Source organism: Myiozetetes cayanensis, unplaced genomic scaffold (assembly GCF_022539395.1).
Source record: "Myiozetetes cayanensis isolate MyiCay16 unplaced genomic scaffold, myiCay2020 scf21, whole genome shotgun sequence".
Classification (NCBI taxonomy): domain Eukaryota; kingdom Metazoa; phylum Chordata; class Aves; order Passeriformes; family Tyrannidae; genus Myiozetetes; species Myiozetetes cayanensis.
The window spans coordinates 1,632,719-1,657,576 of NW_026087423.1; the positions used below are offsets into that span (position 1 = coordinate 1,632,719).

The 24,858-nt window shown below is 60.5% G+C and overlaps 1 protein-coding gene and 1 non-coding gene across 4 annotated transcripts; both read left to right on the forward strand.

Moving 5' to 3' along the window:
* Window positions 1-1,381: 1,381 nt before the first annotated feature.
* Window positions 1,382-24,551, forward strand: AP1B1 (adaptor related protein complex 1 subunit beta 1). Of its 3 annotated transcripts, XM_050318248.1 has the most exons (24): window positions 1,382-1,433; window positions 5,811-5,918; window positions 7,005-7,066; window positions 7,621-7,726; window positions 10,217-10,352; window positions 11,027-11,272; window positions 12,026-12,216; window positions 12,715-12,936; window positions 14,077-14,197; window positions 14,400-14,495; window positions 15,207-15,322; window positions 15,990-16,155; window positions 17,074-17,172; window positions 17,867-18,126; window positions 18,755-18,956; window positions 19,737-19,757; window positions 20,041-20,070; window positions 20,223-20,378; window positions 20,493-20,638; window positions 21,149-21,278; window positions 21,448-21,532; window positions 21,762-21,848; window positions 22,372-22,526; window positions 23,610-24,551. In XM_050318248.1, exons 3-24 carry the CDS (start codon window positions 7,030-7,032, stop codon window positions 23,682-23,684), a joined length of 2,883 nt encoding a protein of 960 aa, XP_050174205.1. In that variant the 5' UTR covers window positions 1,382-1,433; window positions 5,811-5,918; window positions 7,005-7,029; the 3' UTR covers window positions 23,685-24,551. The 3 variants fall into 3 exon arrangements, with proteins under 3 accessions (XP_050174205.1, XP_050174206.1, XP_050174208.1); XM_050318249.1 differs by lacking the exons at window positions 1,382-1,433; window positions 19,737-19,757 and having other exon boundaries at window positions 5,686-5,918; XM_050318251.1 differs by lacking the exons at window positions 1,382-1,433; window positions 19,737-19,757; window positions 20,041-20,070 and having other exon boundaries at window positions 5,687-5,918.
* LOC126641797 (small nucleolar RNA SNORD125) lies at window positions 20,728-20,830 on the forward strand. The gene has a single exon (XR_007629303.1). It is a non-coding gene; the product is annotated as a small nucleolar RNA SNORD125 (small nucleolar RNA).
* Window positions 24,552-24,858: the final 307 nt, after the last annotated feature.

Here is a 24,858-nt window from a genome sequence, read left to right on the forward strand (position 1 = left end):
CCTGGAAAGGGAACCGGCATCACCCAGGGTGGTCTTGCCCTCTGTGAAGGAGAGAGGGGAGATCCCCGGGGGGTACAGACACCCCTTCCCAAGGGTGGGATGGCAGGGCAGGGACCCTGGGGGGGGCGCAGCACCCAGACCACCCCCGGGGGTCAAACACTGACTGGGACCGGGGGGCGGAGGGGGCCTTGGGTTGCCAGGAGGGTCCCCCGGAACCCTCTGTTCCAATGGGAGAGAACACCCCTGTGGGTGCTGGGGGGGGCTCCAGGCAGGGAGGGGGCGGGGAGAGAGCCAGCTCTGCCCTCCCGGCTGGGAAGGGGGCCCACTCCGAGCCCCCAAAATCCTGCCCTTGGGTCCTGAGCACGGACCACCCTACCTGTCAATCACGGGAAGCCCCGCCTACCACAGCAAGCCTCTGCCCACCACAGCAAGCCACGCCCACCATGGACTGTCCGGCCAATCAGCGCTGGCGGACGGCCTGCCCAGTCAGCCCATCCTGCCCAGGGGCCAATCAGCGCTCACAGACCACCCAGCCAATCAGCACCCACCTGTGGGTGGATCCTGACAGCTCAGCCAATGAACAGTCACATACATGGCAGCCAGCCAATCAGCAGCTAGGTGCAGAGATCCCAGCCAATCAACACACGCGTCCAGAGAGCTCAGCCAATCAACAGCCAGTAGTGTAGATCCCAGCCAAACACCTCCCAGGTGCACAGATCCCAGCCAATCAGCAGGCAGGTCCCACCACACCCCTCTTCCCAAAAAAGCCATGGGAGTGGATCCGGGAGCAGCCGGGGCTGCCCGTGGGATGTGCCAGGAGAAAGGGGGGAGGCTGAGCAGGGCACAGACCCTGGGGGTGTGGGGACATGGGGACAGACCCTGGGGGTGTGGGGACACGGGGACAGAGCCTGGGGGTGTGGGGACATGGGGACAGAGCCTGGGGCTGTGGGGACATGGGGACAGAGCCTAGGGATGTGAGGACACGGGGACTGTGGGGCCGGACACCCCTGTGCCCCCCCTGCCCCCGCCGGACGTCGCCGTGGGAAGGAGCCACCAGCAGTGACCGCTCCCGGCCATTCGGCACCGGGCCGGGTGGCACCCACGGGTGGGGGCACGTGGGGTGCCCCACGGGGCACTTCCCACCCCGTAGCCCCGCAGAAAGGGGGGCACCCGGCTCCGAAAGGGGGGACACAGCTTATGGAGGGGGGGTCTCTGTTCCCATGTCCTGTCCCGCTCCCTGTGGTGTGCCCTGTCCCCATCCCGTGTCCCCATCCCTCTCTCCCCATCCCTTTCCCCCCGATCCCGATCCCGCTCCAGTTCCCGGCCCCGCCCCTCCGCCGTGGCCCCGCCCCTGTCCCCGCCCCCGCGCGGGCCGCCCCGCCCGGAAGCGCTCCCCGATCCTCGGTTCCGGTGCCCGCGGGAGGCGGCGGCAGGTACAGGATGGGGTCAGGATTGGGAATGGGACCGGGATCAGGAATGGGACCAGGACCGGGCCGCTCCCTGCCCGCCCCTGCGCTCCGCGGGTTCGGGCCCCCGCCCCCGCCGGGACTCGAGCCGGGCCGTGCCCTGGGCCGGGCCCCTCCCGGACCGGGCTGTGGCCCCGTTCAGTCCCCCAGGCCGGGCTGTCCCCCGTCCCCGTGCCCTGTCCCGGCACAGGCTGTGACCCCGTTCTGACCCTCGGCCCGGCCCCCCTTGCCCCGGGACCGGGCTGTGTCCCCTCCTGTCCCCCTATCCCGGGCTGTGTCCCCCTCCTGTCCCCCTCCTGTCCCCCTATCCCGGACTGTGACCCCCTCCTGTCCCCCTATCCCAGACTGTGACCCCTCCTGTCCCCCTATCCCAGACTGTGACCCTCCTGTCCCCCCTATCCCGGGCTGTGTCCCCCTCCTGTCCCCCCTATCCCGGGCTGTGTTCCTCTCCTGTCCCCCCTATCCCAGACTGTGTCCCCTTCCTGTCCCCCTCCTGTCCCCCCCTATCCCGGGCTGTGTCCCTCCTGTCCCCCTATTCCGGGCTGTGTTCCTCTCCTGTCCCCCCATCCCAGACTGTGTCCCCCTCCTGTCCCCCTATCCCGGGCTGTGTCCCCCTCCTGTCCCCCTATCCCGGGCTGTGTTCCTCTCCTGTCCCCCTATCCCGAGATGTGTCCCCTCCTATCCCCCCCTATCCCAGGCTGTGTCCCCTTCCTGTCCCCCCCTATCCCAGGCTGTGTCCCTCTCCTATCCCAGGCTGTGTCCCCCTCCTATCTCTGCCTGTGTCCCCTCCTGTCCCCCCTATCCCGGTCTGTGTCCCTCACCTGTACTCCCCTATCCCGGACTGTGTCCCCCTTCTGTCCCCTCCTATCCCGAGATGTGTCCCCCTCTTGTCCTCTCCCATCCCAGGCCGTGTCTCCCCTATCTTGACCCCAGCCCGGGCACACGGGGCTCCCACCAGCTCAGCTCCAGCCACCCTCCCACCTCGACCCGTGTCCCCCCCGGGCTGTCCCTCTCCCCAGCCCCCCCGCAGCTCCGTGTCCCATCCCTGCCCTCCCGGATCCATCCCGGCTCCATCCCGGAGCAGGGCTGATATCCTGTGTTTGCTGCCTCCCCCGGGGAGGTTTTAGGCTGGATAAAAAGGATCTGTGGGAAGGCTCCAGCCTGAAGGAGCCCTGTTGGAGGTGGTGTTGCTCATCCCTGCGGGGGTTTTGTGGAGTTTCCCAGAGTTTCAACACCTCTCAAGGGTCCCATCCCGAGCAGCAGTGGGGACCAGGGGGTGTTTTCTGTCCCCTCTCTCCTGGGCTGACAGGAAATGGGATGAGCAGTGGGATCAGTCTGGTTTGCTGCCCCCAAACCTGTTTTTGGGGGGGCTGCTCCCTGTGGGGCTCAGGCTTTGGGAGGGGACCTTGAGGGGCTTTCCAGAGGTGTTGGGCCTTGCTTGGATTGAGCCAGGCTGGGAATTAATTCCATGGCAGGAGGTGTCCAGCCCTGCAGAGCCTGGCTTTCCCAGGAGGAGAACATGCCCTGTGCCACGGGAAGCTGTGTCCCAACACCTCCAGAACAAGATCCTTGGCGTTCCTGAGGACGCTCAGCTGGAGTTCTGGGGGGTCCCCGTGGGTGTTATCCCTGTTGAAGTGATTTAAAATTCCCCCCAGCTCCTGGAGCACTGGGATCCTGGCAGTGGGTGCTGCAGGGGACACCCTGGGACCTTCCTTTGTCTGTGGATTTACCCCCAGTTATCAGTGGATGGGATGTTTTGGCTGCAGCTCGTTTTTCTGGCGTGGCCCTTCCTCCCTCTGGGATAATCACGGAGATGGTGGGATGAGCACAGGGATGGGAGCTGTGGGACGGGATCACCACGGCCCTTCACTGCTGGGAGGAGGGGAAGGATTTGGGATCAGCACAAGGCTCCTCAGCTGCTGGGCTTTGTACCCTCAACCTCTGGTTCTTCTCTTCCACGTTTGGGGGTTTAAATTCCCCTCTGGTGTCCGTGCCAGCCCTGGGGTTTATCCACAGGGCCCAGGCATGTGTCTGGAGTGGGAAGAGGTGTGTGATTCCCCACGGCTCCAGCTACACATCCCAGTGTTAATTCTTTATAGTCTGCCTTCATTTCCTTTCACTGTGCCAGCTTGGCCCTCAAGTGCTTCATTCCCAGCTGGAACTGGGAGTTTTCTTTCCCCACTAACCTCCAGCTGCCCCTCTATTTTCCAGGTGAGCCCTTTCCAAGGAGCTTGCCCTTTGAGTTCCTGCTCCTCCCTCCTCTCCCTGGATTTGGGTGCCAGCCTGTCCCCCCCTGACAGGCAGGAATGTGTGTGCAGGGCTGGGCTGGATGAATCTCCTGCCTTTGTTCCCTTCCCAAGACACGGATCAGCCCGGGGAGATCAGGATTTACTGGCAGCTGGTGAACTCCTGCTCTGGGCTGTCACAGGGTCTGGAATGACCAGGGAGCTGCAGGGATAACCAGGGATTTGGGATGTCCTGGGCATGGGTTATGGGCTGTCAGGGCTCTGAGGTGGCTCCCTGCTCTGGAGGAGCAGCAGGGCTGTCCCTGCATCCTATCCCAGGATTTTATTGCTGGAAGCTGAAAGGGAGTCCAGAGGAGGCCACGGAGCTGCTCCCAGGGCTGGAGCCTCTCTGCTCTGGAGCCAGGCTGGGACAGCTGGGGGGGTTCACCTGGAGAAGAGAAGGCTCCAGGAAGACCTGAGAGCCCCTTGCAGGGCCTAAAGGGGCTCCAGGAGAGCTGGAGAGGGACTGGGGACAAGGCATGGAGGGACAGGACACAGGGAATGGCTTCAAACTGGCAGAGGACAGGGATAGATGGGATATTGGGAAGGAATTGTTGGCTGTGAGGGTGGTGAGGCCCTGGAATGGATTTCCCAGAGGATGCCCCTGGATCCCTGGAAGTGTCCAGAGTCAGGTTGGAGCAACCTGGGCTGGTGGAAGGTGTCCCTGCCCATGGCAGGGAGTGGGACTGGATGAGCTTTGAGGTCCTTCCAACCCAAACCATTCCATGATTCCATGGAATACTCTGCTCAGCAGCATCTCAGCCTTCAAGGATGCAGGAATTGACCCTAAACAGGGTGATAAAAGGAGCAGAAGAAATGAGTTTTCTTCCTCCACCAGTGATGGCTCATTTGGGATCGAGGCCATTCCTGGGAACCCTCTGGAAGCAGCTGCCTCCTTGGGAAGCCCCAGGACATGTTTGCTGCTGTATTTTGGGTTCAGGAGCCTCTTGTTTCCCCGGGAGGGCAGGATTTGGGAGCTGCCTGGGCCAAAGGGGCTGGCTGGGCTGTGCCACGTTCCCAACCCAGGGTTTGAGCCCCAGAGAGCAGCGTTGCTGCGGCTCCCATGGAACTCTTGGGTGAACAAAATCAGGGATAAAGCACTTTGGAGAGCCCTTTTCCTCCCAGCCCCTGGCCTTGGAGGGTGTGGGTTTGTGCCACAGCCAAAACTCGTGCCCAAGGTGGAGCCCAAGAGCCCAGAGTGGGTGTGGGTGAACTCCAGGTGCCCCCTCCAGCACCCGGCCCTGCTTCACTCCCAGATCCTTGGGGACACTCCTGACTCCTTGAATCCACGTGCTTCAGAGTTTGGCACGAAGATGGGATAAAACCTGAGCCCCCCGGGGTGGGGAGTGGTTGGTATCCCTGTTTTCCTTGCCTGCATCCCACTTTTCCTGAGGGAGGAGCTGCTTCTGCCTGTGGGATCTGCCTCTCAGTGGGAGATGAGCGTGGAAAGGAGCTGGGTGGGAATTGCTGGAGCTGGGGGAGCAAACACCTCCCTGCAGCTCCCAGCTCTGCATCCTCAAAAGCAGAGCCAGGCAGCAGCGTTGGCCCCTTTCCAAGGGCTGGGCTCCCGGGAATTCACCTGCAGCAGGGGCTGTGCATCCCAGGCCTGCAGCCAGCCCTGCCCTGTCACCCTTGGGCAGCCTGGGGGACACACAGGGTGCTGAGCACCCGCAGCTGGCAGGTGTTTGGATCCCCTCAGCACCCTGGGGTGCTTCCAGCCTGCTCCTGCCACCGGGAATGTCGGTGTGGGGAGCTGGAGGAGTGGGGGAGTTGGGTGGTTGTCTCTGCAATTAGGGGGATTTTGGATGGCTAAAACACACGTGAGTGGGGCTTTGAGTGGGTAAACCCTGGCAATGCCACCCTGTGGGGCTCTGGGAGGGCGGGAAGCAGCAGCAGGAGTGATTCATGTCCCTGGTCTGGCTGCAGAAATTCCCTGCTCAGCTTCAAGTTTGCTTTCCAGGCTCCTTCTGCAGAGTAGGGCTGAGTGTGAGCCAGGTCCTGGAAGCAGAGGGACTGCAGTGAATGTTCCTTCCTTCCTTCCTTCCTCCCTGTGTGGCAGGACGGGATCTGCAGTGAGGTGCAGAGAGCTGCTGCAGCCCGGAGCTCCCGCTGTTCCCTGGAGAGCCACCGACTTAGCGGGATAAAAAAGGCTCTGAATCAATCCCAGGTAACCGAGGGAAGCAGGGAGGAGTGTCCTGTCTCCCTTGGCAGGGCTGGGGGAGCAGCCCCAAATCCCTGCAAACAAACTCCTTCTCTCTTCCTCCCGGCCGAGCTCCGTGCTCTGCCCGGCGTTCTCAGCCCGCAGATTCCATCCAGATTCCCTTTTTATGCCTGCTGGGGACCCCTCTCCAGCTTGGACAGGGAACAGAGGACACAGTTCCTCTGTGCTGCTGCTGCATTTGGCTTTCAAGATGCTCATTTGCATTTTAAACCCCTCTGCAAGCTCTTTTTCTTCCTCTTTTTTTTTTTTTTTTTTCCCCAAATGCTTTTTTTATCTGTTGGTTGTTTTTTTTTGTTTTTTTTTCCACTTGGCTTTGCTTTCCGTGCTCCTGCCCCTCCAAAGCAGCAAGGCCACTGCAGGCTTTCAAGGACGAGCCTCTGGATTCTTTTCCCGTTGAAGGAAAAATGGGAAAACCAACCGTAAAAGCCAAATCCCTGCTGACCCTTCCAAAGGGCTCTCTGCTCCCTGCACATCTCCCTCCTCAGCTGCCAAGCCCTAAATCTGCCCTAAACTGCCTGAATTACATAAGAGAGCCTCAAGTGCTGGGTGGAAGCCTCCAACCCTTGGAATTTAAAGCAACACTGCTGGAGCAGGGATGGTTTCTGGAAGAGGCTCCCTTTGATCCCCCTCAGCTGCTCTGTCCTTGGGCTTGGCTCAGTTCCTCCCCCACCATCCCAGAGCTCTTTCCTGCGGGTGTGAGGGAGGTCTGGGTGTGAGTTTTTCCTCTAAAAGTGTTTTTTTGGATGAGGAGGGGTGAGCCAGGGGGGGTCACCGAGCCCCTGCTGGAAAGAGTCAGGGCTGACCACTGGAATCCTCAGACTCCCTTCCTCCTCCACATCCTCTTTGGAGGACCTGCTGATTCCTGCCTCATCCCAGAGCTGCAAGGTGCTCCCCCTCCTGCCAGGAATGGGCTCCTCCTTGTGACTCTTCCCAGGAGATCCCAAACTCCCTGATTTTTTTTCCTTCCTGGAGCTCTCCCCCAGCAAGGAAAATCCCCCCCACCTCACCCTGTGTGCTCTGCCTCTCCCCCAGGGACCTGCTGCTGGCTGGGACCACCATGACGGACTCCAAGTACTTCACCACCACCAAGAAAGGTAAGGGAGGGAGCAGCAACATCACAGTTTATCCCTGAATCCCCACGTCCTGTACACCACAAACCAGGAAGGGAGGGCTGGCCCTGTGCTGGGAAGCTCCCATGGGAATGCTGTGGCTGGCAAACCCGCCCTGCTCCTGGCTGGGACACGCAGAGCAGCTCCTGGGATGCTGTGGGGTCAGGACACCTTGTCACCGAGGCCCTGACAGGGCTGGTGGCAGCTGCTGATCGGCTTTAGCGGCTCAGGAGCTCCCCTGGGCAGCACTCGGGGCTTTAAGCACTTTCCAGAGCGGGGAATTAATGTGGAGAGAAGCCATGTGGCATCTCCCTCCTCAGTCTGCCAGCCCAGGAGGGGAATAAGGAGCTCAGGAGGCTTCAGGAGGGCAGGAGATGGTGCCCCCAGAGCAGCCCCAGCCCCCAGCAAGGCATTTGGGAAGTTAAATCCTCCCCTCCCAGGGCTGGCAAAGGTGGGAGCTGTGCCCACCCTCTCTCACCAGCAGAGGCTGGGGTGTCCCTTCCCCAGGCCCTGAGCTGTCCCTTTTCCCACTTTTTCAGGGGAGATATTTGAGCTGAAGGCTGAGCTGAACAGCGACAAGAAGGAGAAGAAGAAGGAGGCTGTGAAGAAGGTGATCGCCTCCATGACCGTGGGCAAGGACGTCAGGTCTGTCATTCCACAGGGGCAGGGAATGTCCTGAGCAGGGAGGCACCCACAGGATCATCCAGGCCAACCCCTGGCCCTGCACAGACACCCCAACAATCCCTGAGAGCGTTGTCCAAACCCTCCTGCAGCTCTGGCAGCCTTGGGGCTGTGCCCACTGCCCTGGGGAGCCTGTTCAGTGCCAACCACCCTCTGGGGGAAGAACCTTTCCCTGAGATCCCAGCTGAGCCTGCCCTGACACAGCTCCAGCCATTCCAAACCTGGATAGCTTCTAGGTTCCCCTTCTCCCCTGTTGCTCCAAGGGGTTTTCCAGCTGGTTTTGCCCTCGGGAGAGGCCTGAGCACCCTCCTGCCTCCTCAGGGCACTCTGTGCCCACGTGGCCGCCTGGCAGGGGAGCTGTCCTGGCTTTGGTTGTAATCTGGCTGAAAGAGGATTGGTCTGGCTGCCAGATGAGTTTGTTGGGATTATTCCCTCTCCCTTCACGTGTTACAATAAACAAGCAGGACCCCGTGGGTGTGGTGGCAGAGGGCTTGTGTCACTGCCCCAGTGGGTGCCCAAGAGCCTCTTGCAGCCACTGCAGTCCCAAAAGTCGGGCAGCTGCTGTTCCTTCCTCCCTCTCTATCCATCTGACTGAGCAGCACGTGGGCCCTCTGTGCCTCCTCCCTGCAAGGACCTGTCCCTGCACACCCCGAGCAGCATCAGCAGTTTGGTTTTCACGGTGCACTGGAGAGGAAGTGGAGGCAAAGCACGCCCTGGGCTCAGTGCTGGGACAGCTGGGGGGTCCCTGGCAAACAGAGCAGCAGCAGGGCTGTCTTGGGACCACTGTGGAGGAGATCATGTGGATATGGCCTTCCAGGACTTGAAGGGGACTTATGAAAACAGGGAGAGGGGCTTTCTACACGGGCAGACAGCAACAGGACAGGGGGGAATGGTTTTAAAGTAAAAGAGGGGAGATTTAGGTTGGATGTTGGGAAGGAATCCTTCCCTGGGAGGGTGGGCAGGCCCTGGCCCAGGTTACCCAGAGAAGCTGTGGCTGCCCTGGATCCCTGGAAGTGATCCAAGGCCAGGTTGGATGGGGCTTGGAGCAACCTGGGCTGGTGGAAGGTGTCCCTGCCCATGGCAGGGGGTGGCACTGGATGGGCTTTAAGGTCCCTTCCCACCCAACCCATTCCAGGATTCTGTGGCTGTGTCAGCCCATTTTTTTTTGGTGTGTGCATATTTTTGGCTGCAGGAGGGCAGGTTCCTCAGTTCACTGCTCCCCAGGAGGTGCCAGGAAAGCCTGGTTTAGCCAGGAAAGCCTGGTTTAGCCCGGGATGAGAGCAGCCACGGTGGGTGGCAGCTCAGCAGGCACTTCCCTGGATTTAGGGGTGCCCTGGGTTTGATCCTGTCGGGGATGGCTGGGTTTGCAGCAACAGAGAAGCTTCCAGGAACCAAGGGACATCTGTCAGGGTGGGATAACCCCTGTGTTACCCCTGTGACCTTAATTGCCTCTCTGGGGTGCTTTAATAGTCTAATTGGTCTGTCTGTGGCTTTAATTTGCCTGTCTTTGGATGAAACAGCGTCTCTGGCATCCCACAGCTCCAGGGGGTTGGGAAGGGGAAGCCCCAGCTCCGTGCAGGCAGCTCCACTCCATCCCAGCAGGGCATCCCTGTGCTCAGGAATCACCCCAGGGAGTGGAGCTCTTCCCTTTGACACCATCCTGCATTGAATCATGGAATGTCCTGACTTGGAAGGGACCCACAAGGCTCGTGGAGTCCAGCTCCTGGTCCTGCACAGGACACCCCAAAATCACACCGTGTGCCTGAGAGCCTCGCCCAGCACCTCATGTCAGGGCCGTGGCCGTGGGCTGGGATGCAGCAGAGCCGTGTGGGAGGGATTGATTTTGGTCCCTCAGGGGCTGCTCTGGACTGGTCTTGATAGAGATCTGTGAAATCAAATCCACTGGGAATGGGCAGTTCAGCCACATCTGCTGCAGGGTGGGCTCAGGTTGTGGAGTCATAGAATCCTGGAAGGGGTTGGGTGGGAAGAGACCTTAAAGCTTGTCTCATTCCACCCCCTGCTGTGGGCAGGGACACCTTCCACCATCCCAGGTGTCCAGCCTGGCCTTGGACACTTCCAGGGATCCAGGGGCAGCCACAGCTTCTCTGGGCAACCTGGACCAGGGTCTCCCCACCCTCACAGCCAGCAATTCCTTCCCAGTCTCCCATCTATCCCTGCCCTCTGTCAGTGGGAAGCCATTCCCTGTGTCCTGTCCCTCCATCCCTTGTCCCCAGTCCCTCTCCAGCTCTCCTGGAGCCCCTTTAGGCCCTGCAAGGGGCTCTCAGGTCTCCCTGGAGCCTTCTCTTCCCCAGGTGAACCCCCCCAGCTGTCCCAGCCTGGCTCCAGAGCAGGTTGTCCTGGCTCCAGGGGTGGGTGGGCCATGGGAAGGGGATTCCCTGGGAGCGTGGCCGTGCCCTGCCCTCACCGGCAGCTCTGTGTTCCTCTGTGTTCCAGCGCTCTCTTCCCGGACGTGGTGAACTGCATGCAGACGGACAACCTGGAGCTGAAGAAGCTGGTCTACCTCTACCTGATGAACTATGCCAAGAGCCAACCAGACATGGCCATCATGGCAGTAAACACCTTTGTGAAGGTGAGGGGGAGAGGGTGCGAGTCCAGGAGTCACCCGGGGCAGCTCGACCCAGTGCTGGGTCACTGCACTGAGCTGCAAAGGGAGCGTGGGCAGCTTTCCAGAGCCTCTCCCTTCAGGAGGAGGAGCTCTCCTGGTCCTTGGTAACTGATTAAATTTGTTCAGTAATGCAGAAACCCGTTTTTTTGGCAGCCATCCTGTGCCACTCGCTCTGTCAGGGCTGTGGGCAGCTCGAGCTGTCATGTGAGCCTGTGTGCTGAGGGAGCCCTCGTGATCTTCCACTTGGAGCTGGGAGCTGAAGAGTTTGTTAGGAGCCAAGGTGTTGCCAAACCACTTTGTGGAAAGGCTTGGTGGGCATTAGAGGGAATTTGGGTTTTTTTAGGCAGGAAAAACCCCACAAGATAAACCCAATAGATGCATTTCCCAGGTCAGGTGGCACCTGGGTTTTGGTGTTTGGTGAAGTGATGAGGATTCAGATTCGTGGGGGTGCTGGGAGCGAGGACTGCTGGTGTTAGAACCCTGTGGGTGCAGAACAAGAGGTCCAACTTCCCTTGGGGGACTTGTTGTCGAGTGTCAAAACCTCAGCACCCGAGGAACCCCAACCAACCCCGAAGGCACCACTGACAGCCGTGACTCGGGGAGCCCAGGACACCAAACCTCCCCTCTGCTCCCTGCAGGACTGTGAGGACCCAAACCCGCTGATCCGGGCTCTGGCCGTGCGGACCATGGGCTGCATCCGTGTGGATAAAATCACGGAGTACCTGTGTGAGCCCCTGCGGAAGTGCCTCAAGGACGAGGACCCCTACGTGCGCAAGACGGCCGCCGTCTGCGTGGCCAAGCTCCACGACATCAACGCCCAGCTGGTGGAGGACCAGGGCTTCCTGGACACCCTGAAGGATCTCATCTCCGACTCCAACCCCATGGTGATCCTTTTTTTGCCCTCTCCACCCTCTCTTCATCCAAATGGATGGAAAGGCTCGCACTTCATCTTCACATCTCAGACTCCTTCCTTCCAGACTCCCCTCTATTTTGGTGTTATCAGTCCACTTTTGGGGACTTTTTGCTTCTCAGGGCTGCAGGCTGTTCCCTGCCCTGTAACCCCAGCTCCTGGATGGAGGGTTTCTCCCATTCCTTGGCTGTGTGTTATTACTCTGTTCCCAGTGGGGAGGAGGCTGCTCCAGAGGCTTGGCTCTGATCCCACATAGCCAGTGGCTTCTGCCTCTGGTGATGTTCTCCTGGCAGCTGGGCTTTGGCTTCCCTCCCTTTCTCCAGGCTTTAGGAGGAACTTTCACCCCAGCTTTGCCCAGGGTTTCTCTCCCCCCAGCCTTTGCTCCTGCAGCTCCTGCTGCGGGCGTGGCGGCCGGGCCGGGAGCTGTGCAGGGAGGGATGGGGCTCCTTGGAGCTGCCTGGGGAAGGGGAGCTGGGCCCAGGGCCAAGGCTGGTTCCTGTGGAACACGTGGGAGCTGTTGGAGATGTGGTGTGGGCTGTGGGAGCGGGATGGGGATGGCTCATCCCCTACGGCTCCGCTGGTGGGAGCTGGAGCTGGTGCCCAGATGTCGGTGGGATGATGCTGAGGAAGCAGCTCATCCCCCTGCCCCACACTTCCCTCAGGAGCCACCCTGGTGTCCCCTAACCCATGTCCTGTCCCCTAACCCGTGTCCTGTGCCCCCTGGCAGGTGGTGGCCAACGCAGTGGCAGCTCTGTCAGAAATAGCCGAGTCCCACCCCAGCAGCAACCTCCTGGACCTCAACCCCCAGTCCATCAACAAGCTGCTCACGGCCCTCAACGAGTGCACCGAGTGGGGCCAGATCTTCATCCTGGACTGCCTGGCCAACTACATGCCCAAGGACGACCGGGAAGCCCAGAGGTGAGGGAGGCTCTGGGTGCTGCTGTGGGGCTGAGGAGCAGGGTTGGAGAGGGAGGGGATGGACAGGCAGGTGTCGACCAAAGCGCCTGGCACTGCCCCTTCTCCTCTGAGCATCCTCCTGCCCCTTGGAATGCTGCTGCAGGAGGTGGGACAGCGGGCATCTGCTGGCCCCTGTGCCTTGGGCACAGCCATCTGGAGCCTGCCCTGGTCTTGTCCCCATGCTGGCACCAGGATTGTGCTTCTTTATCAGCTTAAAACGTGGTTGCAGGGGACAAGAGGCCCTGGGAGCCCCGAAACGGGGTCACCGTGAGCAGATTCTGCAGGGCTGGGGAATGACCTTCATCAGGGCCTCCAAGAGCCGGTCCAGCATCTCTTGGGAAGGTCCCAAGCACTACCCAGCTTTCCTGCAAGTGCCTTGTCCTTCATCCATGCTGGCAGCAGTTTTTAAGCAGGAAGAAGGGCTGGGATCATCCCCTTTCCCCTCTCCTCCCCCGGCAGCATCTGCGAGCGGGTGACGCCGCGTCTGTCCCACGCCAACTCCGCCGTGGTGCTCTCGGCCGTGAAGGTGCTGATGAAGTTCATGGAGATGCTTTCCAAGGACCTGGATTATTATGGCACGCTCCTGAAGAAGCTGGCCCCCCCTCTGGTGACCCTGCTGTCCGCAGAGCCCGAGCTGCAGTACGTGGCTCTCCGCAACATCAACCTCATCGTGCAGAAAAGGTGCGTGCCTGGCTTTCCCTCTCTCCCACGGGTGCTGCTTCCCAGTGCCTCAATCCCTCTGGTTGCAGCAGTGTCACAACCCATCATGTGGGTCTTTCCTTGTCTGTTGTTTAAAATCCAAGGGCTGAGTGGGGAGAGTCATAAAATCATGGATGGTTTGAGTTGGAAAGGACTCATCTCATCCCACCCCCTGCCATGGGCAGGGACACCTTCCACTAGCCCAGGTTGCTCCAAGCCCCGTCCAGCCTGGCCTTGAGTCAGTTAGGTGAGGGAATGAGCAGGGAATTAAGCTTAGTTTAAGTTATTCTTTATCTGGGGGAGCAAAGGATGGCAAAGCCAAAAGCTGAGAGACTTTGGTTTGGTCATTCCGTGTCTAGGGAGGGATTTTTGTGCTGTCGGATTTTGTCCTCCTTCAGTAAGTGCTGAGAGTCCTTTTGTCCCTTTGCTGATCTAAAATTCCAGTGGGCAGGAGGTGTCCAAGGCCCCACACGTGTGCCTGGAGCAGAACTGTCCAGCTGGAGAGCCCTGCTCTGCCCACAGCCCGGTCAGATGATTTGTCCTCCTCCCAGTCAGCGCCGTGGTCGTCTGTTAAAAATAGCGCTAATTTCTGGGAAAAGTGGAAAGCAATTAATGTCCCTGGGAGCGGGAATGTGGAAGGCAGGTTGGCTCCTTGGAGCTGGACCTGGCCTAGCTCTTTCCCAGCTCAGAGGATGAGCTGGTGAGAAAGGTCCAGCCTAGCCCTGGGGTCTGGATTCGTGTCCCTGCTCCTTCCAAAACGTCCCTTCCAGCCTTGGCAGGACGAACGTCCCCCGTTGCCTCACGTCTGGCCTGTGTTTGCAGCAAGGTTGTGCTCTGTCCCTTGCAAAGGGGAGCCAAGAATCCTGATAATTGTGCTGCCTTGGATTCCTTGGTTGGAATGGGCCCCCAAAACCTTATGCTTGTGACTGAGGAACCTCATCCTCCTGGCCTGGAGCTGCTCCCTCTCCGTGTTTCCCCAGCTCATGTCCATGGGATGGAATCCTGGGGGGATAATCACGGTTGTTTTGGATTGCTTGGCGTGGAACAGGCCTCCAGAACCTTGGAATTGTGGTGGAGGTGGGTGTGTGTTCCCCCCCAACCTCTGCCTCCTGCCACCCCCAGGCCCGAGATCCTGAAGCACGAGATGAAGGTGTTTTTTGTGAAGTACAACGACCCCATCTACGTCAAACTGGAGAAACTGGACATCATGATCCGCTTGGCCTCCCAGGCCAACATAGCTCAGGTCAGGGGCTGGGGGAGGGCACCAAGGGGGATCCAAATCCCAGCCCCAGCTTTGCGGGAAGCGGCCGGGATTGGCTGTGCCCCCCGCTCTGCTCCAGCTGGGTCACTGTGCCACTCATCCTGCTCCAGCTGGGTCACTGCCCTGCATTCCTGATGGCTTGTCCTTGCTGCCAGGCCCCTCACTGTGCTGTGCCCTCCCTCAGGTGCTGGCAGAGCTCAAGGAATACGCCACGGAGGTGGATGTGGATTTTGTGCGGAAGGCGGTGAGAGCCATCGGCCGCTGTGCCATCAAGGTGGAGGTGAGGCCTGGGGGCACCTCTGCTTGGGCAAGGCACGTGGTGGGCATCTCATCCTGGGATTTAGCACTGCCCTGGTGAGCTGGAGCCTTCCCGGGCCTGGGGATGAGCTGTGGCTGTTCCACAGGGATGTCAGGAGGGTGTTTTACCCCCTTTGCCACTGGAGCTGTCTCAGGGTCTCTGCCTGGTGTGATACTGCACTGGGTGGTGCCAGGGGCTTGTTGGGGATCACAGTGGGGATGGGAGGGAGCTGATCCCTTCCTGAGCTTCTGGGAGGCCACAGATCCCTTCCCAAAGGGCTAGGAGGGAGTCGATCCCTTCCTGAGGGGCTGGGAAGGAGCTGATCCTTTCCCAGGGGGCTGGGAAGGAACTAATCCCTTTCCAAGGGGCTGGGAGGGAGCCAATCGCTTCCCAAAGGGCTCCTTGGAGGATTCTCTTCCCTGTTGGAGTAATTTGCCAAAGGGGATTATTAAAAACCTGGCTGGAAGGGCGGCTCTGCATGGCTCTTGTTGGGAGAGAGCAGGCTCTGGCAGCACAGAGAGAGGAGGAGGAGGAACCTGGATGTGAAGGGGAGACCACACTCGTGTGTCCCCCGTGCTCTGGGCTGGGTTTGGGGGTGTGTGACAGGGATGAGGAGGTGTGGGAATGGCAGTGGGGGCTTTGGGATGGGGCTGGAAGGGGCTCCCTGCCCGCATGACCGAGTCCCTCCGGCAGCAATCAGCCGAGCGCTGCGTCAGCACCCTCCTGGACCTCATCCAGACCAAGGTCAACTACGTGGTGCAGGAGGCCATCGTGGTCATCAAGGACATCTTCCGCAAGTACCCCAACAAGTGCGTGGGCCCAGCCAAGCTCCTCCTGCCCCTCTGTGCCTGGGGGGCCCACAGAGCCCCCGGAGCCTCCCTGAGGCACAAGTGGCTTTGGGTTTCCTCCACTCAGCGCTGCCCCAGGAGTTAAGCTGGAGGCAGGAGCGTTGTCCCCAGCCCCAGGAACGTTGTCCCCAGCCCTTCCCCCAGGATGGCAGTCCCAGAGCCAGGGAGGGAGCTGCCAGGGGTGTGGAGGTTCCCTGTGTCAGCAGAAACCAGCTCTGGCTCTTAATCCAGCTCCCGGTGCTGGAACAAGGGCAGCAGGAGGAGAGGGGAGGGAATGTTCCAGCTGAGCCAGGATGAATAGGCAAGTCTATAATCAGGAAGTCAGGGACTAATAGTGGGAATAAATACTAATGACCTGAATTGGTAACGAGCAGGAGCTCTGCAGGAATAGCCAGTTGCTCCAGAGAGGAGCAGAGCAGAGGAGTGGGGCTGAGGGGTTAACCCAGAGCAAGGAATGTGCTCTGGGATCAGTGAGGGCACTGGGGAGAGGGAACAACCCCGGGCAAGGTGCCCTCGGCCATGCCCTGGTTCTGCTGAGGGGGATGGGAAGTAATTTGGAGTTGGGGTGGACTAGGATATGGGTTTCCTGTCTTGGTGAGTGAACATGTGCCATCTTCTCCTGGGGAAGGTACGAGAGTGTCATTGCCACCCTCTGTGAGAACCTGGACTCCCTGGATGAGCCCGAGGCCAGGGCTGCCATGATCTGGATCGTGGGGGAATACGCTGAGCGCATCGACAATGCCGATGAGCTGCTGGAGAGCTTCCTGGAGGGATTCCACGATGAGAGCACCCAGGTGGGGGCAGGAGGGGAGCCTGGCTGTGCCAGCAGGGCTGCCTGGGTGAGGGGGACACTGTGACAGAGCTTGTGCTGACTGGAGTGGAACAATCTGCCCTAAAGGAGCATGAAGGTGTTGCTCTTCCAGGTGTTTGGAGCAACCGAGTCCCACAGCAGCTCTGGGTGTAGGATGTGGTCCAGGGCTTGGAACAACCTGGGATAGTGGAAGGTGTCCCTGCCCATGGCAGGGGTTGGGATGAGATGAGCTTTAAGGTCCCTCCCAACCCAAACTGTTCCATGGTTCTACGAAATGCCACCATGGTGTTGTCCCAAGCACCTCCTGCCCTTCTTGATTGGGAGGGACCAGGAGGTCACCCAGTCATTCTACTGGGTGGAATCCAGCACAGGATCAGCCCTCTGGAGCTGGAGATCAGAGCCAGGCAGCTGGAATGAGCAGAGGGAGCTGTGCCTGCCCTGCCCTGCCTGCTGGGGCAGATGAGGTTTGCCTGTGGAATTCTGGAGGGTTTCCATCTATGGAAAACTGTTCCAAGCACTGTGAAACTAAGGGACAGTGAGCAGGGCAAAACCTGGAAGTGCAGAACGGCAAAGCCAGGGATTCTGACTCCCTGAGGGGGCTGTTAGGGGAATTCCTGCTGCTTATCATCATGGAAGTCAGGGGATGCTCTGACCTGTGGGTCTGTGTAACCTGCTCCCAAGTTCTTGTCCTGTAACATCTGGATTGACCTGTGTGTCTGAGGGTGTGGGAATGGCTGGAATGAGGTGCCTTGACTGATGTCACCACCATGGACATGGTCACCCTGGCTTTGGTCCCCTCAAGGGCAGGTTGGGGTTGGGTCCTGGCAGCTCCTGCAGGGAAAATCCCGGTGTTCCTGATGTGTCTGTGTGTCTGTCCCTCATGCTGTGTGTCCACCCCCAGGTCCAGCTCCAGCTGCTCACGGCCATCGTGAAGCTGTTCCTGAAGAAGCCCACGGAGACCCAGGAGCTGGTGCAGCAGGTGCTCAGCCTGGCCACGCAGGTGGGTCACACCCCGGGGGCTTCCCGAGGCCTTCCCACCCCCTGGGCAAGTGGGAATGGCCTGGTCATGTGACAGCGGGTGATGGGAGCTTAATTCAGAGTCATGGAATGGTTTGGGTGGGAAGAGACCTTGAAGATCATGTCCCAGCTTGCAGGGACACTTCCCACTATTCCAGGTTGCTCCAAGCCCCATCCAACCTGGCCTTGGACACTTCCAGAGATCCAGGGGCAGCCACAGCTTCTCTGGGAAACATGTGCCAGGGCCTCACCACCCCCACAGTCAGGAATTCCTTCCCAATCTCCCATCTATCCCTGCCCTCTGGCAGTGGAAAGCCACTCCCTGTGTCTTGTCCCTCCTTGTCCCCAGTCCCTCTGGGAATGCCAGTAGTTGAAATCCTGGGGAGCACAGACACTCCCACAGCCCAGGAGGCTCCTTGTGCTGCTTCCCAGCCCAGGACGGTGGAGCTCTTGAACTTTTATCCCTGGGATCCCTCCCAGCAAGAGGAGAGAGAGAAAAGGAGCTCCGAGTAGCTCTGGAGTAGCTGCAGTAACTCTGAGTAGCTCTGGAGTAACTGCAGCAGCTCCAAGTAACTGTTTAGTAGCTGCAGTAGTTCTGGAGAGGCTGCAGCAGCCCTGAGTAGCTGTGGAGCAGCCGCTCCCCACGGCTCCAGCCCTGACCCCCATCCCTCCCGAAGGACTCAGACAACCCCGACCTGCGGGACCGTGGCTACATCTACTGGCGCCTGCTGTCCACCGACCCGGTGGCCGCCAAGGAGGTGGTGCTGGCGGAGAAGCCGCTCATCTCGGAGGAGACCGACCTGATCGAGCCCACGCTGCTGGACGAGCTCATCTGCTACATCGGCACGCTGGCCTCGGTGTACCACAAACCCCCCAGCGCCTTCGTGGAGGGCAGCAGGGGCGTCGTGCACAAGAGTTTGCCCCCGCGCACGGGCTCGTGAGTGTCGGTGCCTCCCCCGTGGGAGGAGGGGGCGGATGCTGAGCCGAGCCGGGCAAGGAGGGAACTGGGACCCCATTCCCGAGGGAGGGTCTGTAGGGGCAGGGCTGTGTGGGTTCAGAGTGGGGGAGTGATCCCAGTGGAAGGGTTGTGTCTGCTGATTGTATCCGCTGTGGTCAGGGCTGGGATCCCATTCCCAAGGGAGGGTCTATATAGAGCAGGGCTGTGTGGGTTCAACACTGTCCTTAAAAACCTGAAGGAGTGATCCCAGTGGAAGGGTTGAGTCTGCTGGCTGTGTGCACTGGGAAGGAGCTGAGCTGAGCTGAGACCCCATTCCCGAGGGAGGGTCTGTAGGGGCAGGGCTGTGTGCGTTCAGAACTGTCCTTAAAAAGCTGAAGGAGTGATCCCTGTGAAAGGGGATCTCTGTGAGAATGTGTTGGGAGCCATGGTGGGATGTGGGGTCACAGCTGAAGTGTTGGGAGCCATGGTGGGATGCGGGGTCACAGCTGAAGTGTTGGGAGCCATGGGGATGGGATCTCTCCACACTCCCTGCAGAGCCCAGCTGGGTGAACTCCAGCCCTGCCCAGTCTCCTCCCCACCTCCAGTGTTCCCTTGCCCTTCCCCCCAGGAGCGAGAGTGCCGAGAGCCCCGACACGGCACCCTCAGGGGTGCAGGCAACGGATCAGCCCTCGGTGATCCCCACGCAGGGGGACCTGCTGGGGGACCTGCTCAACCTGGACCTGGGCCCCCCCGTGAGCGGGCCACCCATGGCCACCTCCTCCGTGCAGATGGGCGCCGTGGACCTCCTCGGGGGCGGCCTGGACAGCCTGGTACGTCCCTGGGGGCTCCTGCCACGATTCCAGGATATCCCAGTGGCACCGTGCTGGGTTTGGTGCTGGCTCTGGTGTGGAGTGTCCTGGGATAGGACAGATATATCTGGATATCTCCAGGCTGGTCTTTCCTTCCTCCAGGGATGCAGGCAGAGGGGCACTCACCCTCATGTGGTGGCTGGAGGGCTCCCACCCCCTGTCCCCCAGTGCCTTTGCTCTCAGTCCCTGTGGATGTTCCCACTCCATGTGCTGTGCTGCAGGAGTGGCTGCTCTTCTGGCCCCCCACACTGCTGCAGGGCTGGGCCACTCCCAGGCTCTGGGGCAGGAGCTCTGGAGGTGACAGCTCTGGAGGTGTCCTCCTGGGAACGCAGCCAAGCAGCGGTTTGGCCACAGGGTGAGGCGGGATGGAAACCTCTCCCTGCCTGGGAACACCTGCCCTGTGGGTGCTGGAGACGGTCCAGGCTCCCTGAAGGAGCAGAGTTTGGAGTTTCCTCCATGGCTCCTGAAATCCAGCAGGTTTATCCTGAGGGGAGGCGGCACCGCTGCCTTTGCTGCTCCGGAACCTTCCGAGTGCTGCCTGTGTGGGATCCCGGCTGGGTGCTGGGCTGGGGGAAGGAGGTGTTGCTGTGTCCCCTGGCTGCAGGGCAGGGACAGACAGACACCTCAGCACTAACCTCTCTGTCCTCCTGCCCTTCTCTTCTCTTTTTCTGGGCTCTCCTCTCCTGCCCTGTCTCTGCATGCTGCTGCCTCTCCTCTCCACCTTGCTGCTCCCGCTTGGAGATGGGGGACGAGTCGGAAGGGGTATGGATCAGCCCTTTTCCTTATGGATCAGCCCTTTTCCCAGCCCTGTGCCCACCCCTGGCTGCCCCTGCTCCCCACTCTGAGCCCCCTGTTTGCTGTCCCAGTGCCATTCCCCTTTCCCCTGGGGACAGCCAGCCCCCCCTCACCAGCTCCAGGCATGGATCATCCCAACCCCAGGCCTTTGCTGCCCCACTCTGATGCTTTTGGGGTGTGCCCAGAAGGGGGCACTTTGGGGGATCCCTTTGCCCTCAGCCCCTGCTGATGCCCCTTCCTTCTCTTGCAGCTGCGGAGTGATGTGGGAGGCAGCCCTGCTGTGAGTGTGCCCAAACCTGCTCACCCTCTGCATCCTTCTCCTCCTCCTCCTCCTCCTCCTCCTCCTCCTCCTCCTCCTCCTCCTCCTCCTCCTCCTGCCTCTCCTCTCCCTCTCCCCGTGGTGCCCCTGTAACCCCTCCCTTGTCCCCACAGATGGGCGGTGGTGGCAGTGGCTTCGCTCCAGCTCCAGCTCCCAGCGCTGCCGTGCCCTCAAACACGGGGGCACCCTTGGGCAGCGGCCTGGGGGACCTCTTCGACCTCACAGGTGGGGTGGGGACCCTCTCAGGATCCTACGTGGCTCCCAAAACGGTGAGTGGGACACCGAGCTCAGGGTTGGGGGGAAGGCACAGACCCCTGTGCCCCGCCCCCCACAGGGCCTGTTTTCGGGTGGCACCCCGAGGGTTTCTTGTCCCCTTCACCCAGGTCTGGCTCCCTGCCATGAAAGCCAAGGGGCTGGAGATCTCTGGCACCTTCAGCAGGCAGGTGGGCTCCATCTCCATGGACCTCGTGCTGACCAACAAAGCCCTGCAGGTCATGTCCGACTTCGCCATCCAGTTCAACCGCAACAGGTGAATCCCAGCCGTGACCCCAGAGGTGCTTCCCAACACCTCCTGCCGTGGTTTTGGGTAGCAAAGGGTGGGAAGGAGGAGCTGCAAGGGCTGGGAACAGCCTCTTGTGATGAGCCTTCTCTCTGATGGCTGTGGTGGTGATGAGCAGCAAACCGAAGCCTCTAAGAAGTTGCCTGAAGAGGCTGTTCCTCGGGGGTCTGAGCCTTGTCCTGCGGTTTGTCCCGGTGAACTGCTGCTTCCTCTTCCCTCAGAGGCCCTGAGGGAATGGTGCAGGAATGCTAAGAGCGGGTGTGAGTCTGTGCAGGAGGAAGGGGGCAGATTTTGGGGCTGCCCCAGGGTGGGCAGGACAGGAGAGCACCCCCGTCCTGGGCTGTGCAGGGGCAGCAGGGTGAGTTCCTGGGCGTTCCTGGTTTGCCGGTGGAGCAAGGCGGGGAGCCCCGGGACAGTGCCTTGTGCCATCCCCTGCTGCCCCCCACCCTGACCCCCTGCCCTCCCCGGGTGTCCCCCCAGCTTTGGCCTGGCCCCAGCAGCTCCTCTGCAGGTCCACGCCCCGCTGGCCCCCAACCAGTCCGTGGAGATCTCCCTGCCCCTGAACACCGTCGGCTCCGTCATGAAGATGGACCCCCTCAACAACCTGCAGGTGGGCAGTCCAGGGGGCTCTGTGCTGGCAGCTGGGCACAGGCAGGGCTGCCCTGGTGTGTCCTGGAGGGGGGTGTGGTTCCTGGCTCCAGAGGGACCCGTGGGAGGGGGTGGGACACTTCCTTTGGGGGCCACACCGGAGCTGAACCCGCCGTGTCCCCCCACGCCAGGTCGCGGTGAAGAACAACATCGACGTCTTCTACTTCAGCACCCTGTACCCCCTGCACATCCTCTTCGTGGAGGACGGCAAGATGGGTGAGTGGTGCCCTCTGTCACCTGCCTGGGGGTGCCAGCCCAGCCCCTGGGACCCTCCCGACCGCATTCCCTGGGCTGGCACAGCCTGTGAGCCCCCGAAAGCGGCTGGAGGGGGTGCTGGGGTGACAGGGTGACATCCCTTCGCTGCCACCAGTGCTGTGCCCCTGTGTTGTCACCCTGTGGGGTGGCCAGTGTTGCTGCTCCATCGTGGTGTCCTTCCTCCCTGCAGAGAGGCAGATGTTCCTGGCCACTTGGAAGGACATTCCCAACGAGAACGAGACCCAGTTCCAGATCAAAGACTGTTCCCTCAATGCAGGTGGGTCCCAACCCCTCGTTCAGGTCGTGGCTCATCCCAGTTATCCCAGGCTATGGGATGCAAGAGTTCCTTCCCCCTGTGTCCACTCCATATTTCCAGGAAGGAGATGCTGCTTTTCCTGCCCTTGGCTCTCTGTAGGAACTTGGCAAGTTGGAAGTAGATGAGTTTTGAGGTCCTTTCCAACCCAAACCATCCTGTGATTCCGAGTTCCTCTGCCTGCTGGGGTTGCCCCTGCCCTGGGAACAGTTGCTGTGCCCACCCTGGGATTGTAAAATCATGGAATTGTTTAGGAAAAACCTCCAAGATCATCAAGTCCAACCATTGCCCCCAGCACTGCCAAGGCCACCACATCCCCAAGTGCCACATCCACATGGCTTTTGAATCCCTCCAGAACTGGGGACTCCATCAATGCATCACCACCCTTTCCACGGATAAATTTTCCCTAATACCCAAGCTGACCATCACAGGGAGGGGAGGAGATGGGGCAGGAGCAGGTCCAAGCAGCCCCTCTCTCCCCTCCCAGATTCTGTGAGCAGCAAACTCCAAGGCAGCAACATCTTCACCATCGCCAAGAGGAATGTGGAGGGCCAGGACATGCTCTACCAGTCCCTGAAGCTCACCAATGGCATCTGGGTGCTGGCAGAGCTCCGGATCCAGCCCAGCAATCCCAGTTTCACGGTGTGTCCCATCCCCAAACCTGCTCCCAACCCCCTGGGCAGCTCCCTGCCTTCCCTGCTCCGAGCCTGGGAAGGGCTGGGTGGCACATCCATGGTGGTGGGACCCCCCCCCTGCTGCTGGTGGTGCTGGTGCCAGTCCTGCTGTCCCTCTGGCATGGGGAGGGTGACAATTCCTGCTGGGCTTCTCCGTGGGAGCAGCTAAAGGACTCAGAGAGGTCCCACCCCACCCTCACACCTCCCTTAAAATAATCCCCCATGCCCTTCTTGGAGCATTCCCCATCTCTGCCATCAGCAGGGATCCCTCCACATCTCACCCATGAGCCATCCCGATGTCCTGCTTTCCCTGTGCTCCTCCCACGCCCCTCACAGCCTGGTTTTGGGGTTGGGATGGGCTGTGTGACCTTCTCTCACCTCTCTGTGTCTCCGTCCCTGCCGCCCGCCCTCGCCGGCCCGCCCGCCCTTGCAGGATTTGGAGGTTAGCACACTGGTTTTTCCCTGGCTTTGAGCTCTCTCTGGCTGCTGCCTGGATGTTCCTCCCTCCCCTGATTTATTTTCCCTCCCCTGCCCTGCCAGTCTCTTGGTGCCTCCTGCCTCTCCTTCGGGCAGGGCTGGCACGAGGAGCTGAACGTTTTGGAGGGTCGGGGTGTCCCCAGCACCCTCCTGGTCTCACTGGGGGTGAGGAGAGCTGCCAGTCCATATCCCAGAGGATTCTCCACGAGCTCTCCCTGCTCGAGGAGCCAAATGATTGCAGAATCGTTCAATATTTAAGCAAACACCCCGAGGTGGCTCGTTCCTCTTGGGAGAGGAGGATGTTTTTGGGGAACCCTTCACCCCGGAGCGCCAGGCACTGAATCCAGCCCCTGCCTGCCCCCCTGCCTGTGCTGCATGTGGATGTGCTGCCCTGGGGTGATATTTTGGGGGTTCAGTGCCGTTAATATCCTTTTTCCAGCTGCAATGAGGCACTGGCTGCCCCTGTGGAGGAGGGGGTGCTGCAGCATGCAGGGCTCTGCTTTGGGGCTGGTGGCTCTGCAGCGTTGAGGGGGAGCAGATGCCGTGACCCCCCCCTCTTCCCTCTCTCCCACAGTTATCCCTGAAATGCCGAGCTCCAGAGGTGTCCCAGTACGTCTACCAAGCCTATGAGACCATCCTGAAGAACTGAGGTGCTGCTGCAGCCCTTCCTCCTCCTCCTTCCTCCTCCTCCTCCTCCGCTCCCTTTCCCGCCCGAGGCAGCGGGGCCGGATCCATGTGCATGTCTCCTTTCCTTCCTGCCAAGGAAGCAGCCCCTGGGACTCCCCCCTTGCTGGTGGGGCTGGGGGGAGCACAGGGGGGCAGAGGGGCTGCCCCCAGGCCCTGCATCCCCGTAGCAATCCGTGTGTGAGTGATGCCGTGTCCTCCTCGCTGGTGTTGCTCCCTCGAGATTCCCTGTTTTCACCCTCTGGGAGCTGCTGTGCCTGGGGGGGTGGGGTGGAGGGCCCAAAAAACCCACTTCCCCACTCACCGTGGGTGTGTTGGAGTGGTGTCTGGTGGTGGGTTCAGCATTCCAAACCCTGGGAATGGCACCTGGGGGCTCTCTCCCAGCCCAGTTGGGGCCCTGAATGCTGTGGGATCGAGGGGCTCTGGCTGCTGATCCCCCTGGGATTTGGGGCTCAGTGCACCTGGAGCAGGTGGAAAATGGCATTGGCTCCTTTCCCTTCCCTCCTGCCTCTCCCTGGTTTTGTCCCCTGGTTCAGCAGAGCCATGGGTGAGCCCCCAGCCCTTTAGAGAGGGTCTCCTTCCCAAAGGAGACCTTTCCAAAGCTCCCAGAAGGGCTTAATGTGCAGGTTGAAAAAAAAAGAAAAAAAAAGGGCTTTTCCAGACCCCCCTGTGGAGCTGGGAGGGCTCTGAGTGTCCCCTCACCCCCTTCCCACCCCACAGCTCCCTCTGGATGATTCCCTGGGGGTGACACTGCTCCTTTCCCCCCCAAATCAAGCCATGGGTCCCCCCTCCCTCGAAGCAGGAAATCTCTAATATATGGAAGATAAATCTACTGTGTGTTCACTGGTTTGAGGTGAATAAAGGGGACACCTGGCCCTGGGGACACATGGGGTGGCCCTGTCCCCGTGATCCCGAGGGAAGCAGGATGCTGGGAGCTTCCTGCCAGCACTGGCCTGGCCTTGCAGGGGGAGATAAGCCCGGCCTAGTGGCCATGGCCATGGCCCAGCAAGGCCTGACACAGCACATGGCCCATGGCCAGGGGACACAGGTCACCCCTCGGGGACAGGATGGGCCTGGGAGCTCCAGGCTCTGCTCCCAGAGCCCCTGATGGATCCACCAAGGCCCTGCACCCCCATCTG

What these genes read in the sequence shown, in the direction of transcription:
- AP1B1 (XM_050318248.1), top strand. Translation starts at nt 7,030, where the DNA reads ATGACGGACTCCAAGTACTTCACCACCACCAAGAAAG. An exon ending in TGCTCAGCCTGGCCACGCAG is followed by an intron (nt 17,173 to 17,866) that starts GTGGGTCACACC and finishes TCCCTCCCGAAG; the next exon opens with GACTCAGACAACCCCGACCT. An exon ending in AGACTGTTCCCTCAATGCAG is followed by an intron (nt 21,849 to 22,371) that starts GTGGGTCCCAAC and finishes CTCCCCTCCCAG; the next exon opens with ATTCTGTGAGCAGCAAACTC.